General features: G+C 41.3%; 1 protein-coding gene across 1 annotated transcript; it reads right to left on the bottom strand.

Moving 5' to 3' along the window:
* Window positions 1-3,207: 3,207 nt before the first annotated feature.
* Window positions 3,208-12,607, bottom strand: LOC117033425 (cytochrome c oxidase subunit 7A-related protein, mitochondrial). Its single transcript, XM_033125588.1, has 3 exons — window positions 12,260-12,607; window positions 5,551-5,682; window positions 3,208-4,075 (listed from the first exon to the last, which is right to left on the bottom strand). Exons 1-3 carry the CDS (start codon window positions 12,329-12,331, stop codon window positions 3,935-3,937), a joined length of 345 nt encoding a protein of 114 aa, XP_032981479.1. The 5' UTR covers window positions 12,332-12,607; the 3' UTR covers window positions 3,208-3,934.
* Between the last annotated feature and the right edge of the window lie 4,509 nt (window positions 12,608-17,116).

Here is a 17,116-nt window from a genome sequence, read left to right as displayed (position 1 = left end):
TGGACCAATGACATTTACAGCATTACCAAAAAGCACTTGTACACAAGTGGACAAAGAATATGAATGAACTCACAAAAAGGAAATATAAGGTGCCTTCAAAACTAAAAAGATTAAAAAAATTAAAAATAAAAAGATTTTAAAAATGAAGAATAAATTTTGACTCAAAGAAAGATATTCAACATTACTAATTACAACAGGAAGGTGATTTAAACCAAAGAAATGTTATCACTTACCAGATTGGCAAAGAAGAAAAAGTTTAGTAATGCATTCTGCTTGCACAGGGGAGGAAAAACAGGCACCCTCATCGCAGCCAGGAACATAGCTTTAGTGAGGAATAGCTATTGAAATTGGAAACACACATTCCCTTTGCCTCATAAGTCTCACTTCTAGAAATTATCCTACAAACACATACAGTAGTATGCAAAATTACATGAAAAGATTATACATTAAAGCAGTGTCTGTAATAGCAAAAAAAAATTAAGACTATCCATCAAAAGGAGACTGGTTAAATAAACTATGGTGTATTCATAAACTGTAATACAATGCAGAAAAATGAGGCAGAGAATCTCCAAGTTATGAGTGAGAAGTAGGAATACATAGGAAGGACAATTTAGGCAAAAATAAAACAGGCAGAGAAGGAAAATGCATCTATATATATGAACAGAACATACCTAAAAGTAAACAGAGGAAACTAGGGTTGGAGAAAATACAAGGTAAGCATGAAAAGAAAGCATCTTGTGTGCCAGAAAGTGAAGAAATGCTCAAAGACTGATAGGGGCAGGCCAATAGGACACAGAAGCCAAATTTGGGCTGAATTTGTGCATCACAATGAGTAACGACAGAAATCGTTATTACATTGAATGAGAAAATTGCACTAAGACTTTTTTAAAGGGTGGGTACTCATCTTCACAGAAAAATGTCAACCATGTAGAAAGAATTACAGAAGAGCAAATCACTTTTTTACAATCACCTTAGTAATAAACAAGTCAAAGGATCACCAATGAAACTGGGTATAAAATTATTGAAGACAGCATATTCCCAGTCTCAAGTATCACACTACAGATTACTTATTGATTACAAAGGGGAAAGGGTATCTTTACAAGGGAGAAATCTGGCATCTTAATTATCTAATTCAAGTCACCAATAATGGGGCAAACTGGCATGAAGTACCACCTGATATATTAAGGATATGAAGAATTCCTCAGAAAAATGTTTAACCTGAATCCAATCATAAGGAAACAATCTGACAAATTCAAGTTAAAGGACATTCTGCAAAACACTGGCCTGAACTCTTCAAATAAGTCACTGACATGAAGGACCATGGAGGACTGTTCTGGATAAAAGGAGACTAAAGCGACATGACAACTGTTAGGCTGGTGCAAAAGTAATTGCGGTTTAAAAGGTTAAACAAAAAAATTGCAAAAACTACAATTACTTTTGCACCAACCTAGCAAATGCAATGTGTGATTCTTGAGTGGATCCTGGGACCCCCCCAAAAAAAACTGCTAGTGGGCATGTAAAAGGGTACAGCGGATTTAGAGACAGTCTGGCAATTCCTCAAAAAGTTAAATAGAGTTACTTTATGACCCAGCCATTCCATTCCTAGGTATATACCCAAGAAAAATAAAAACCTATATCCACACAAAAACTTGTATACCAATGTTCATACAAGCATTATTCACAATAGCCAAAAAGTAGAAATGACCCAAATGTCCATCAACTGATGAATGGATAAACAAAATGTGGTCTATCCATGTAATGACATACTACCCTGTTTCCCCAAAAATAAGACCTCGTTGGACAATCAGCTCTAATCCGTCTTTTGGAGCAAAAATTAATATAAGACCCAGTATTATATTAATTATATTATATATTGTATTATATTATTATTATATTACATTATATTATACCCGGTCTTATATTATAGTAAAATGAGACTGGGTCTTATATTAATTTTTGCTCCAAAAGACACATTAGAATTGATTGTGCGGCTGGGTCTTATTTTCGGGGAAACATGGCATTCAGCCATAAAAAGGAATGAACTACTGATTTATACTACAACATAGATGAATCTCGAAATCATAACACTGAAAGAAGCCAGTTACAAAAGATTGCATATTGTATGATTACATTTATATGAAATGTCCAGAAAAAACAAATCAGTACAGACAACGGATTAGTGGTTGCCTCGGGCTAGCAGGTAGGCTAGGGAACGGGAGTACTAATGGGGCATAGGGTTTACTCTTAGGGCAATGAAAATGTTTTAAAATTGATTTGTGGTGACGGTTGCACAACTCTGAATATAGTAAAACCCACTGAATTGCACATTTTAAATAGGTGAATTGTATGGTATGTGAATCACATCCCAATAAAGCTATTATTTTAAAAAACACAACTACAAAGGATACATTATCAGGATTCCTGGGGAAAATTAAATACAGACTATGTATTAGATATTAGAATTGTTATCAATGTTAAATTGGGTGTGACAACTGTATTATATCCTTATTCTGAGAAGATACTGGCTGAAGTATTTATGGTTGAATCATCGTAATTCCAAAGGTTAATCTTAAATGATTCAGCAAAACCCAAATGCGTGTACATACATTCACTGTGTGCCTATGTTTGTAAGAAAGAAAAAGGTAGTAATATATTGATAACTGGTGATATAAGTGAATGATGTACAGGTGTCTACTGCACTATTCTTACAATGTTTCCGTAGTGTGAAATTTTTCAAAATGAAAACGTGGGGGAAATACCAGAGAAGAATAAAGATTAGACTTGTTTAGACAAATAAGGGCTTCCTAGCCTGTGAGAATGCTCTTTTCAAACACCGTATTTTATCCTCAGGTAAGAAGTCACTGTTCTTTGCAATGGCAAGATGCAGACCACCACTTCATATGTAATAAAATTCCACCTTTTTTCAGCATTCATATAGGGTATGTCAAATCTACCACAAGTGACAGGAAAGTAATGTGTAAATGCACTGTGTGTTACAGGCACATTTCACACGGCACAAGCAGGTTTCCTATAAGGAACCATACGGCAATCATCATTAGACCATTAGCCTCCTATCACTTGACTTCCAGGAAGCGTTTTGTAAAGATTATCAGGCACCTAACGAAAAAGAAAGAAATTAGACTCAGGTTTACGGTGTCTCTGGAGTTCTGAAATTATTTTGAAATATCATTTAAAAGGACTTCAAACTTGAGATTTTCCATTCATGTATTTATTCCACAATCAAAATAAAGCATAATTTAAAAGGTTTAAAGGAGACTTTGTGTCACAGCTGCATTGATAAAACAGACATCAGTCTAAAGTGCAACACTAAACAGGTGTTCTGTTCCCACGGTGGAATAAATACATAACAATCATACATAAAATTTCACTGAAGATCTGAGATGAGGCAAATAACCCTTTAAAACAAACTGCCCGATGAACAGAAGCATGTTGCAAATAATTTCTATTAACAATTTTACCGCAAGATGGAAAAAATCCCCAAAGTAAGGCCTAACTCAAACCCCTCGTTTCATGCACCTGGCCTTGGCTTTTGTCTTCCTTCCTCAGTCACATCCACATCCAGAAAAGCTTCTACACCTCCTGCTCAGAAACACCACCATCAGGCCCCAAGTACCTGCACAGACTGCCATTAATGAGTCCGTATGCGATCTTCATCCAGAACCTCCAGGGAAATCAAAAGCCCCAACTCGAACAGCAGCAGCCTTTCTTTGGACAATAGTTTTAACTGTCGAAAGAATTCTGACAGGCCATGTGCACTGCATAAGCCAACCAAAATATTGTCTTAGTATCATTCTATTTTTTTCTTGCAAAATGTTAAGTAGGCCATTCAAGTAAAAAAATTTTTTTACAGAAACGAAAAATAAAAATTCAAAGGGTTTATGCCAAAAAGCACACCAGTCCTCCGCAGTCGAACTCATTTGTTTCTGGGCTGCGACGCCATGTAGAGGGCGATGAGGCAGTAGATGGTCCCGCCCAGCGTGAGCGCCATGGTCGTCCGGTAAAGCATCTGGTCAGGCAGGCCTCGTTTCAGGTGGATGGGCAAACCATCAGATTTCTTAAAAGCAAAAATTATCAAAGACATGGTTGATAAAAAGATTTACAATGTAGGCTAATAAAGAACAAATGTCTCTGCTGTGTATCTAATCCATCAACACTCTGCAGTGGAGAAGCCCTGATCCATTAAAATGCTACCTGAAATACTGGTATATTTTCTTAATGTAACTAAAGCTTGCAAGTCCAAAGTCAGTCTCCAAAATGCAGCCTCAGGAACATGCATGCAACAAACTCCAAAATCTAAGGAATTTATCACGTGGCTTAACTAGGAAAGCAGCAGTAGTGAAATGGCTTTTAATGTAAAAGTAATCAGCAGCTAAACAAAGAACTGTAGGCACAAAAAAATGTTCTACATTTAGTTCTATAGTTACTTTGACTTCCTGATCATTAGTGGATGAAGTCGGAGCACACCAGGTCAATTAATAGGTTCAAATCTATTTTGTATTCAACTGTCTTCTTTCAATTAAGCTGTAAACCTGTTTAATAATGAGACTCCATAAAATGTTTAATATATTATTTTACAGTCTCCAAAATCCCTCCCCTCTGCAACTCAAGACCCCAGATGCCCACTCAAGTCTTACTTATCGGAAAAAAAGGGATTACTGACCAAAAATCCCAAAGCCAGTCTGGACATAATTTTGAGGAGGGAGAAGCTACCTTCTAGCAACAGCAGTAACAGGCACCCCACTCCCATGGCACCTCTGAGACATAGTTGGGTCACTGACCTCTCAATTATCTGTATGTAGATTAATGTTAATAATATTTTAAAATTCAATTCTGGCTTCTCTGTGTTGATCAGCAAACCCAAGAAAGCCTCCTCCACTTCTAGCAACAATTCAGTGAATTTTAATGTCAAGCAAGCAAAAAACAGAAGAAACCTCACTGCCAAAAGTCACTGGATGTGTCATAAAACCAAATACCAGGGGTGCCCAAAAAATGTATGTAAGTGGACACTTTGGTCAACGTTGCTCAAGCAGTAGTTCGCTGTAATCAGAAGTGTCTGGACCCTGATGGTAACCACTCTGAGCACCTCGTATAATTGCAGAAGTCAAACGTGACTTGTATTCATCTTTTGTTACCGGTATATATTGAGTATTACAATTTTAATAGTTTTTTCCTTTTTTAAAATGTGTATTCACTTTTTTGGCACCCTCTATATATACTGGATTATTCACAATGTCATTATACATTATACGTGCTGTTGGTTCCTCCACACAACAGATGATCAACAGCTATACGTACAATTTAAAAATCTGCACACCCTCAAAAACTGAAGAGGATATTAAACACCCTCCGCTCTTCTATCAGTTTCTACCGACATAAAGTTCTCCTAGTTTATGCCTCAAACTAAAATCGAGAGAATTCTATTTAAGGAAAGAGAGGATGAGTAGTAAACTAGACAGAGACTCAGTTTCATAGGGTTTTTTTTAAACCTATTTATTTCACAGGCTTCTCTGTTCTAGTGTCTTCTCTCACCTGGAAAAACTTCTGCAGCTCTGGAACTTTGTTTTTCTCAGCAAAATCATATGCAGTATAATCGGAAGTCAGTTTAGTTGGTGTGGCAAATATGATAGGTGGTGCTTCTGTGGAAACCACAGGCTTTAATCCCTGTAGGAAAAAAGGGAAAATGTCAAGTTGAAAGTATGTCTGGGCATCAGAACAAGCCTTTCAAGGAGCGAGCCGTCTGGAATAGTGGAGGCAGTCATTCAACCACATGAGAGGGAAGGAAAATCTCTCCAATTCTGCATTTCAAGGCCTTTAATTAGTTTAAGGTTTAAAGTCTTTAAGCTTTCAACAAAACAACCTAGTCCACTTTCCCAGAGCAAACTCTACTCTGTCAAGACTCCCTGCCATTAAGACGGGGAGCAAAGGGAGAGAGGAGCAAACAATACAGGCCCAATCTGAGCTTCTAGAAATACTACTGTGTCTATCTTCTTATCAAACCAAACATTTATAATCTGTATGAACTTTTGGGTAGATTTCAAAAGAGACCTGGCTGGCTCTTTTCTCCTCTTGGTGGGCTGATATACTACATGGAATCTCTAACCCGAGAGGACTTCAGAAACTTTCCAGACGCACAGTAAAGAAATATCTCAATTCAGAAGAGCCTGTAATGGTTAAGAAACGTGCCTATCAGAACCAGAAAACAAAAACAAAACAAAAAACTTAGAGTAACTGAACTTTCCAGCATTAATAAACCTGTAAGTTAAAAAAATAAAAAAAGTTTACAAAAATAAAAAAGGACACCTCAGTGTTCCCATCTGTGATATGTGTACAATAGTACTAATACCTACCACTGGAAGGAATGCATGCCTGTATGTGCCTAGAGGAGTGTGTCTGGCTCATGTGGATATTCAATAAATACATACTGTGTGACATCTGGGGGTTAAGACAGGTTTACGACCCACGTGGATAAGGAAGGACAAACACACTGGCTTAAAAAAAACAAAAACAAAAACAAACCTAGAGGATCTCTCTTTGAACTGGAGACTTTTAGACACTCCCTTGTCATTCTGTGAGCAATTTGTATTTTCTCCTAACGATCATTTCCCCTTGAATGCAAAAACTTAAAAACCCTTCCTACCAAGCATCTCCAAAAATGGTTTGAAATTAAATCCATGTTTTGACAGGACTAACATGGAAGCATTTTTAGACGGGATTATACCTAATGCTTTGTGTTTGTTCACCCATCGAGTGATTTAAAACTACAGCAGTTTTTGAACAATATCATCTGAAAACAGGAATATCAACCATCTTAACAGTTTTAAATAATTTCTTATTTCCATTTATAATATTGTAAAAGTTTAGAATATAGAATTTTAAAGTTACTTATCATCCCATTATCTTATCCTATCAATTATTATAAATTGTATATTCTCCTCCAATCTTTTTTCACAGGCATATTTTAATACCTTTAGTCATAATGTAAAAATCCTACATTCTGCTTTATTTCGTTTATAATAAGCGTTTTTTTCAGATCTTACAAAATCTTCATAACTAAATTTACTCTCCACATCAACTCTGTAAATGAGGTATTATTAATATCAGTCCACGTAACAAGTGATTGAAAGAAAGCTCAGAGATTCCATAAGGAAGATGGGATTCAAACGCACACTTTTTTTCGCACCATACTATCAATAACTCAGCTGTCTTGGCCCCACAGGTAAAAGAATGAACGTGGTGGGAAGGACTTCACCTACCCGTCCCTACCCATCACTAAGCCTCCTAACAATCAAGAACAACCCGTTTCCACTGTGTGAGGCAGGTGGACAGGACTAGCAGTCGGGTTCTCAGCAGACTTGACCAGGAAACTGTAGCCACAGGAAGGGACCCAGAGCAAATCCCTTCACCTATGCCTCCTCCAACCTACGAGAATTACGAGCCTCAAATATGCCTCTCCCCGTCTCAGTACATGACAAAGCCATCTTCCAGGTACTCAGGCCAAAAATCTTGGAATTCTTCTTTATACCTCTCGCTCACACATTTGCAAATCCTTTTGGCTGTACCTTCCAAGTACATTCAGAATCTGACCACTTCTCACCCATCTCCACCAATCCACACTCTGGTCCAAACCCCTAGATTTCTACAACACCCTCCTAACTGGTCACCCTGCTCCCACCTTTGCTGCCCCAAGGTCTACTCTGAATGCAGCACCAGTGACTGTGTTAAAACAGAGAATGTCGTTACTCAGCTCAAATCTTCCCAAAGGCCTCCTACCTCACTGAGCAAAATCAAAAGTTCCTACAATGGCTTTCAGGGCCTGTGGGGACAGAGACAGGAGTGCAGTTGCCAGGCTCTCGGCCTCACGTGGTAAGATGCTCACTCAGGTAGCAAATAGCCATCAAATGTGAGTGAATGGCCATCAGCTGTGGCTAGTTGGCCATCAGCTGTAACCAGTGAGCCACTGGCCACTAATATAACTGCTGTGGCTACGCTAGCAGCAAATGGGGGCTAGCAAGAAGATGGTGGCTGAGCTAGCAAGGGCAGATTGCAGTTAGCACGGCGGGTTGCAGCTAGCAAGTGAGGTTGGTTGGCAGAGAGAAGTGGACGGCAGGTTGCGGATCCTGTGGCTCCTGCTTCCTGTGTCTCCAACCCAGCCGCCAGCGAGAACATAGTGGTATGACTCCCCTATCTATGGCTCCGTGGGTGTTCCTTTTTGGCCTCACCATATCCTGCGTTCTTATGCAGGGAGCGGGAGCTGAGACCCCGCATGACACCCCGCATGACAGGGTCCTATGAGATGTCCCCCTCAATCCCCCCCACCACCACCACCTTACATCATCCCGTTTCTCTGCCCCAGGCCACTGGACTAGCCCCTTAAACCTCCCAGGTACCAGTCATGTTCCCTCTGCCTACAATGCTCTCCAGGTAACACACTTGCAGCCTCGCCTCCTTCAAGTGCGCATATGTCACCTTCTCAGTAAGACCTTCCCTTAACCATCCTTTCTAAAACTGCATGTCCTCCCCCTTTCCTGCTAACAACCTATCCCTCCTTTCCTGCTTTATTTCTCTCCCCAGCACTTATCACCATCAACATACTATATTCTACTTTGTTTACTATGCCCCCCCCACTACTGCAATGGAAGCCCCAGGAGGGCAGGATTTTAGCATGTTTTGTTCACTGTTCTTATTTCCCAAGGCTTAGAAAAGCAACTGGCACAGAGAGTGCATTCAGTAAATATTTGTTGAATGTATAAACAAGCTAAGGAAGTCTATAGTTTCACCACAATGTAGACTTAAATATTTCAGAACCAAAGTCAAGTAAATCAGCAATTGATGGCTGAGCCGCTCACACCACCCACAGCAAAGAGAAAACTGAAAGCTCTTCTTAAAATAAGTGGACTGTAGACCAAACAGAAATCACAGGGTTTGCTTATTAATACTGAACTTCTCGGCTGTTCCATAATCACTACCTCTATAATTGCTTAACAACCTTTCAACCGTAATCCTGTTTAGTAGTTGAGTTCTTCCTAATCTATTTCAGTTGCTCCAAATTTTTTAAGAGAAAAGTAAACATGATTTGTTTTCCCATCAAAGTTGACTGGTCCAAAGTTTTCCTTTTCTCCTACCTTTTAGGTTTTGGGGGGAGGAATGAAGGTGGAGAAATAAATTATTCAAAATGTTTTTAAATGACAGAAACCTGTGAATTCTTTCACTCTGATTTAGCACTGGAAACAAGTTTCAATCCACAGTGGCTCAAGTCCTTCATTTCTAACTGCCAGCTAGGTATCACCACCTCCATGTTTCCCTGACCCCTCACTCTCTGACATCCAAAATCCACCCCGTTTCTCACAAGCCTTCTCAGGAGCTCCCAGTTTCTGTGGGAAGCACCACCATCCTCCCATTACCTAGTCACCTTGGATTCCTCCTTCCTCATCCCTAAAATCTCCCTCATCTCAGACCTTACTGTCTGCATTCCTAAGTCCTTCTAAGTCCTTCTAAGTCTCCATTCTAAGTCCTTCTCTCTCAGACCTGACTGTCTCCATTCCTACTCGGAAGACCCTGGACTATTTCATGGTGTAATAGGTATCCTGACACTGGTCTCTCCCAGTCAGGTATCTTTTCAAAGCGTCGCTCTGGTTATGACACTTGCTCCTCCATCATAAACCTTTCGTGAAACTAAAGGTAAGAAGCATATCCTTGTTTCACCCTCTGGACAAGACTCGACCACAACTTTCTGTATGAAGTTGCTTTGAAATTCCTACTCATTTCTCACAAAATTAAGTCTTACCATCCTAGGCCCTTCGTGATCCACCTCCACCCACCACAGCCAAGCATACTCAGTGATTCCCCGGCTCGTCTCCCTCCATCACTCACAGTTCCCTTTACCTAGAATAACATTCTGCCAGCTTAAGTGGGAGAGGAATTACTGCATCATATGGTGAAATTAAGTTTCACTTTTCAACAAACTGCCAAACTGTTTTCCAAAGTAGCTGCACCATTTTACATTCTCACCAGCTGTGTACTAGGGTTCCAGTTTCTCCCCATCTCTCACCAACAACTCGTCTGTGTCTTAATTTGAGCAGGTGTAAACTAGTATCTCGTTGTGGTTCTGAAATGCATTTCTCTAATGACTAATGATGTTGATCATCTTTTCACGTGTTTATTGGCCTCTGTTTATTTGACGCGACACATGAAGGTAAGGAAAATGCTTTTCAACCAACCATTAGAAAACACCCTCCCCACAATTACTTGCCAACAAGTTGATTTATAAATCTCTAACTATACTATTGTTATAGAACTAGCTTTTCCATATGCGGTTATTCAGTGCATGTTAGGTTATTCAACTTCACATAAAACTGAAAGTTACAAACGTCTACGTTTTCCAGTGTGCTAATATTGCCAAGAAAGGAAAAACTTTACTCCTAATTACCAAAGTCAGAACATCTGGTTTGGGGGATGCCTGTCACTCTGAAATATTCAATTCATATAAATTCTTTGCACATAACTTAAGAAATTTTTAAGTAAGTAAGAAGTTCAAATTCTCAAGAGAAACACAATTCAAGAAGTGATAGAAATCTGAAAGTCCTATCTGTACCAAATGCAAATCAGGGTAACCTTCACCCTGAGTGCCAATGTAATGTCAATGTTAGTTTTAGTCTAAAACTTCACTTATTCCTTACTAAGTAACACAACCTACATTATACTAAAACTCTACTAAAAGAACATCTACAACCACTAACAGAATAGACCAATTGTGATGTATCCATACAATAAATCCTACACAGCAATAAAAGGAACTAACTACTAATACATGTAACTTGAATAAACTTTCACTGTTGACAATTCCCGCTTTAGACCTCGTTACCAATTTGGTTTCAGTGACAGCACATTTGTCTCCCTTCTAATCCTGGCTTGTTCTTTTGATAAATTTTCCTCCTCCACCCTCCTTCTATGTTTCTGTAGTCTAATCATATTCCCACCTTTCTTCCCTGTGTACTTCTGGGTGATCTTCCCGTCACAGATTCTACTATCTATGGCCTGAAGGTACCCTAATCTATTGACTCCATATTCACAAAGCCAGCTGCTATCAGACGTATCACAAGCTCAACGTTTATAAACCTAGACCCTTCCTCACCAACCCCGCCCCCCGGCAAAAAAAATCTTGCCCTCCTTCTTGCCCTCTCTGTCCTAATTAATAGCACATCTAATCTTAGATTGAAATCATTCTTAACCACCCTCCCCCTTGGGCAAGTTGCAGTGCCCCATAGAAAAAGGAAGTAACAATGGAGCACTCTACCTGAGGCCCTTACTATTCCAGTTCAGTTTTCCAACTGCGTATTTTATCAACCTTTCCCACATCACTCCATGAGGATGAGAAGTGAAGATGATGAATGTCTCCACTCAGCTTCAGGAAAATAGCTACCACCTAGTCACTTGACATACACCTCATTCCATCTGCACTACGGCTGCCCTAGATGAAACTGAACTCACAATAAATCAGGTAACCTGGTCAAGGTCAAAATAAAGCAGCAAAGCCAGGATTTGAGCCCAAGTCAACAGTATGGGACTCTACAGTCCCTTATTTCTACAACACAAGCTGGAGATTAAAACTCCAATTGGCAAAACCTGAGTAAAGCCGGAATATTTTTCAGACCACGCAAATAACAGGCCTCCGTCAACCATTTGACGGTTGGGAAGGTGTAAGCTCGTTGCATGTAACTGCCCAGACTCACACAGACATGTCAAGGAACCCGTTAAGTGCCCCAATTCTAACCATACAGCCCCTCCTGGCCCGTTGGCTTCGCTCAGGGCCATCACTCCAGCTCTCCAATCTCGCGCTTGGGAGAGGCTGCCTTTAGAGCTGCGGCAGGGGGTGACCACGGGGCCCCGAGGAAACCGAAAGCCGGACCTCCTCAAAAATGACAGGACCTAATTTCAGTTTCGGTTGGGTCACATCCCGGGCCCCGCCGACCCCACGAGCCACCAGCGACCAGCCCAGGGTCACCTTGACCCTGCTGAGTGCCAGGGTCAACTTCGCGCCGGGCCAGCCCCGCCGGGGGAGCAGCTACAGAACTGGGAGCCTCCATGGCCGCCGCAAGTGGGTGCAGACACGCGCCGGAAGGTGCGGGGCGAACTAAACCAAACCGCGGGGCACAAGTCTCGCCGGCTCCGGCGCCGCGACTGCAGAGCACAGAGGCTTGGGCCGCCACTTCTGCCCGAACCGGCGCAGCGCTACCCGTACCTGCGGGCTATAGGCGTCGGAAGCCCATGCTCCTGCCAATTTCTGCGTGAAGCCACTAAATTTGTAGTACATGTCGCCCCGTGTCCGGCTTCCCGCAGCTGTTGCCCGCGCGACCGCCCCAAAGAAAGACCCTGCCTTTCCGGCTGTCGCCCCAAGGCTCAGCCCAAGGACCCTGCGCCAGGAGACGAGCTGCCCGAAGATCGCCTAATTTAGAACATGACGTGGTAAGCCCCACAAGTGAAAGAGAAGCCGGTTTCGCAGGGCCAAGAAAGGCAAAATCAGCTCTAACAGAGCGCGAAAAGGTACTGTAGCGGGGTCTGTAGAAAACTAGAGATTTTCCCCCTTTTGCCCACATTTGGATGCGGGCAGTGCCAAGACGCCCTAAGAAATGCGCAAGCGCCCGTGGATCAGGGACAGAGGGACAAGCCGAGGACGAGGAGGGCGGACTCTGAGCGGGCCTAGGGGCGTGGCTGGGGTTGGAGGGGCGGGGTTTGAGGTTGGAGGGCTGGGGCTTGGGCTGGAGGGGCGTGGCTGAGGTTGGAGGGGCGGGGTTTGGGGTTGGAGGGGCGGGGTTGGGGCTGGAAGGGCGGGGCTGGATGGAGAGGCGGGGCTGGGGTGGAGAAATGAGGTGACTACTTTGGTGGGGAGAGCCAGTGCTCCGGGGACGCCACCTGGTACATTGGGCTGAAGGCTTCGCTACCTTTTACAAAACAACTTGCACGTAGCCTCATCTCTTTCCTTCCCTACCTACCGCCTCACTCTTACTCAGTCGGCCTAGAAGTATGGACTCATCGGCCGAGGTCCTCCGGCAACCTGGGAGTTGGGAGCAAATAAGAAAGTTTGGAAGCCCCTGCTGAGAGCTGTGTGGTACCAGGGCTGTTAGGGGTTTCGCCCCCATAATATAAATATACCCTCCTGGGCTTTGTGTACAAGAAATATGTAGTGATCTAAACTTCAGGCACCAGGACATAAATGTTGGAGCTTCTCAGAACTAGTTTTTACTCTTACCTGAGTTGTATGCGTATTGGTTGCTCATCCTTTTCCTGGCCTCTTCCCTTTGAGATTAATGAAGTGGGGAAGTGAGGACAGTAAACTAGAAACACGTGAAAAATCTGAACCTTGAACCTGAAAGATTCAGGACTACAACTTTTAGTTCCGGTAGTGTTCAGTTCAGTTCAATTTAAAGATGTTGTTTGAGCCTTCACTATGTGCAAGATACTGTATAAAAGGAGGATACCAGCTTCCTACCTTCAGGGGTGGAGCAAGGCTTTTCTTAGCTTTATCATCTAACCGGAAGTTTTTCACAAGCATATTATACATTCATTTATACGTGCATTTATGAAAGCATGTGACAAACTGATGGGTGATACTAATCCATATATAACATTTACCACAAATAAACTCATTTAATCTTCACAACGGTCCTATAAAGTAGGTGCTATTATCATCTCCATCTTACAGTCCAGGAAAATGAGGCCCATAAAACTTAAGTATCTTGCCCAGGTCAGCTATTAGTTGGTGACAGAGCTAGTCATCTGCCTCAAGAGTCTGTACTCTTAAGCACTCATTATAGATAAGTAGATATAAATCCATTGCAAGCAGGGGAGGATGGAGGCTGAGTACACGAGAGCTGGGTGTAAATCAGCATCCCAGCTTTGGCAGGTGTAAGCCCAAGAGCTCCACATGTTCAGCACCACCAGTGCTTTGAAGAGCAAAGGTTTCAGCTTCTTCATATGATCAGCCAATCCTAAGTCATGGCTTTTACAAAGCAGCATTGTGATATAATGGAAAGAACATGAGATTTGGGTTTGATTGCCATTTCTTCAAGGCTGAGTGATCCACAACCAGTCATTTCCATTTTCTGAGCCTCACTTGCCTCTACTGTAAAGTAAGAATTATCATCATCATCATATCATCCCTCACTAGTGTTCTGAAAATCAACAGTTCAGTAGGTTACAAAGCTTTGCACAAATGTTACATTGCTGATCTTTCAGTCATTCTACTTTTTCATCGTTCTTGGCTATATGTAAGAACCTTAGTTAACTTTTCTTGGTTACTCTAAATTATTTAAATTAATTAATTAAATGACAGAATAACTCATACCAAGAAAGGGGAATGAGCTTGCTAGCAATTATTGGATGGAAAGAAAGATCTTTCATACAGTTTAAATTGCAAAGAGAAATTAAATGACGTAGGACAGCTCCCGAGCTCCATCCCACTGTCTTCTAGACATTATTTTGTAAGAAGAAAGTAGAGACATTACCTAACTTTGAGCACTAAGGTGTACCAGCTTCTAGAAGTATAAAGGTGCCTGTCAACACTGGTTATTTTCTTAAAGTTCCTGCCATCTGATTTTAGATCCTGCAAGACATAAATTAAGAATCCTGAAAATGTTACAACAGTCGGGCTGTTCAGTGGGAGATAAAATGTCAGTAGCAGAGTGTGGGTTGGGATGTCACATGGAGTGGCTCATCAGAAGATTTTGTCTCATTTCCCAAATAAAACGCAGCACACCCTGACAGCACTAAAGCATCCTATTCTCATTCTTATTTGCATATCCCACCTAACATCAAAGTATGATCTCCCTTTATATCATAATCCCTTCAAATTGTTCCCTAGATCCTCATCCCAGGGAAAGCGATCACAATTCACAGTGCAGAGAAGCTTGTCAGTCGCCGTGTGATCTGAGTGAACGCAAGTGCCAGTCTGGCTCGGTGAATGCCAGTGCTGCTACTTCTCTGTTTGTGAGGCTGGGTGCTAATGGCCTCTGGCAGGCCTCTTTGGGAAAGCACTCAGGAACGGACGGAAGGCCAACATAAATTTTAAATTGGGTTGTACAGAATGTAGATAGGAACTGCCTCCTTGTGAAATAGTTCTTAATTTTTTCTAGCGCTCCAATTTTCTCAGAATTGACTTAAAAAAATTGATGTTTGGTGGGTCTGGCAGAGTTAAAAAGTGTAGGCCCTGTAAGTAGGTGAGGTCACTGTGGGCTCCTCTTTCTGATTCCTTCAATCCTTTCCTGTCTTCAGAAGGGCTCATATATCACCTAGCTTTGGTGTCATCAGTTGGGAGCAGAAATATGAGTGATGAGCATTTGTCCTGAGCTGATTTACCATGCGGCAGGCATCTCCAGGATACAGGTCTCCAGGAGCCGTGCTTTCCCCCTCTTTACTGTTTCTTTGCTACCAAATCTGAAAATTGAAGAACCTTTCTAACCTGAGGAAACACCTTTGTGCCTGGGTTTTTCCCATTCTAATTTCCCTGATGGAAAACAGACTATAATAGTGTCAGGTTATACTGCAGTGTTACCTTTTTTATTCTGGATTATGTCTACCCTCTCTTTGGCAAAAAGGAAGGTAAAGGGAAAACATGTTTTTCCAACATTTAAAACTGCTAATGATATCCCCAAGAAAAGCACCCCCAATAAAATATTAGAAAGCAGAATGGAGAGCTACACGCACTTTATGATTCTCAGAACAATGACACCTGTCATGCAATTATTCGGTAATTTTCATGTGGCAACATTAGAAATCTCAGCTGTCATTCCTTAGTCTTTATCTCAAATGAAGCCCTATCTGGCGTGGTAATTTTAAGTTTGTCTTTGAAACCTGCAATCTGGATTATATCAATATTATTGAAAAACAATTAAACCTTTGTTAAAGCATGGTATCTTCATAGCGAAGGAGTTGAGAGTCTGAATGGTGCATTTCTCACCCAAAGGAGGGGAAATGGCAGCTGGGACTGCAGTTTCTGGGACAGCTTTATTGCAGTGCGGGATGAACATATTGACATCAACTCCCTGCTCTGACCTTCTCATTGTTGAATGTCAATATGGTGTGTGAAGCTGCCTCACTTTTGCCTGCCTGCGTTTCATTATGTACAAGTCAAAAGCACATCCACAAAGATTATGGATTTAACTCAATTTTGACACATCACATTTCATTTCACTGGTTAAGAAAGGCTGAGGTATGACTCATAATTTATTTTAAATCATTTCAAATACACTTAATTATGCTTTGAAAAAAGTCGAGATCCAGAACAGAAGGCATGCAATTTTACATTAACATCATCTATAAAAATATAGTGTATACAATGTTGTCCTACATGTAGAATGAAAGGATTGCAGTGGGTTTCTCCAGTGTGGGGTCAGAGGGTGGTTCCTCGTTACTGGAGATTCTTACTCTCTGCAGTATTGGAATATTTTACAATGAGCACGTATGACTTTTGTAAGCCCATATATACACACACACAAATAATATGAAATCCCCAAAAGGCATACAAATTAGAATTGTTAAAATGTTTCCACATACTTAGACCCAAAATTACCAATTAATTTAGAATATTCTTTAATTGCCCCCTGTGCAGATGTGAGGATCCTACTGAGTGACAGTCTCCAAGTGTTAAGCCACAGAAAGGGTCACTCGAGGACACTTCTGCCCATTAAGAGTGAACACTATAGCAGTTCTTCACCAGGCTGTCGAATGAATGAATGAACAAATGAACAAATGATAAAGGAACATCATCTCTACACATTGCTGTGAGAAATGAGCAACCATCCTGGGTAGTTATTTACATGAGTGCCCTGATTACATGAAAATTGGTGATCAAGTGGAAAAGGAGACTAAGAACCGTACATTTGGGTCTGAAGACGGTGAATGGTGATGGGTCATTTACTTTTGAGGTAGTAGAACTTTCTGTCTTTGGAAAAATCTAACTCTACCCAATACCACCACAAGGGCTGCTCCATAGCCATGTAAAGTCATTAGGCCCAGATCCCACCCCTGCACTAGATTTGTGACCTTAGACTACTTTCTTAACCTCTCTCGGCCACAGAACAAAAATTTCAACGTACCAGGG

Source organism: Rhinolophus ferrumequinum, chromosome 13 (assembly GCF_004115265.2).
Source record: "Rhinolophus ferrumequinum isolate MPI-CBG mRhiFer1 chromosome 13, mRhiFer1_v1.p, whole genome shotgun sequence".
Taxonomy (NCBI): domain Eukaryota; kingdom Metazoa; phylum Chordata; class Mammalia; order Chiroptera; family Rhinolophidae; genus Rhinolophus; species Rhinolophus ferrumequinum.
This window is presented reverse-complemented; position numbering and strand designations above follow the sequence as displayed.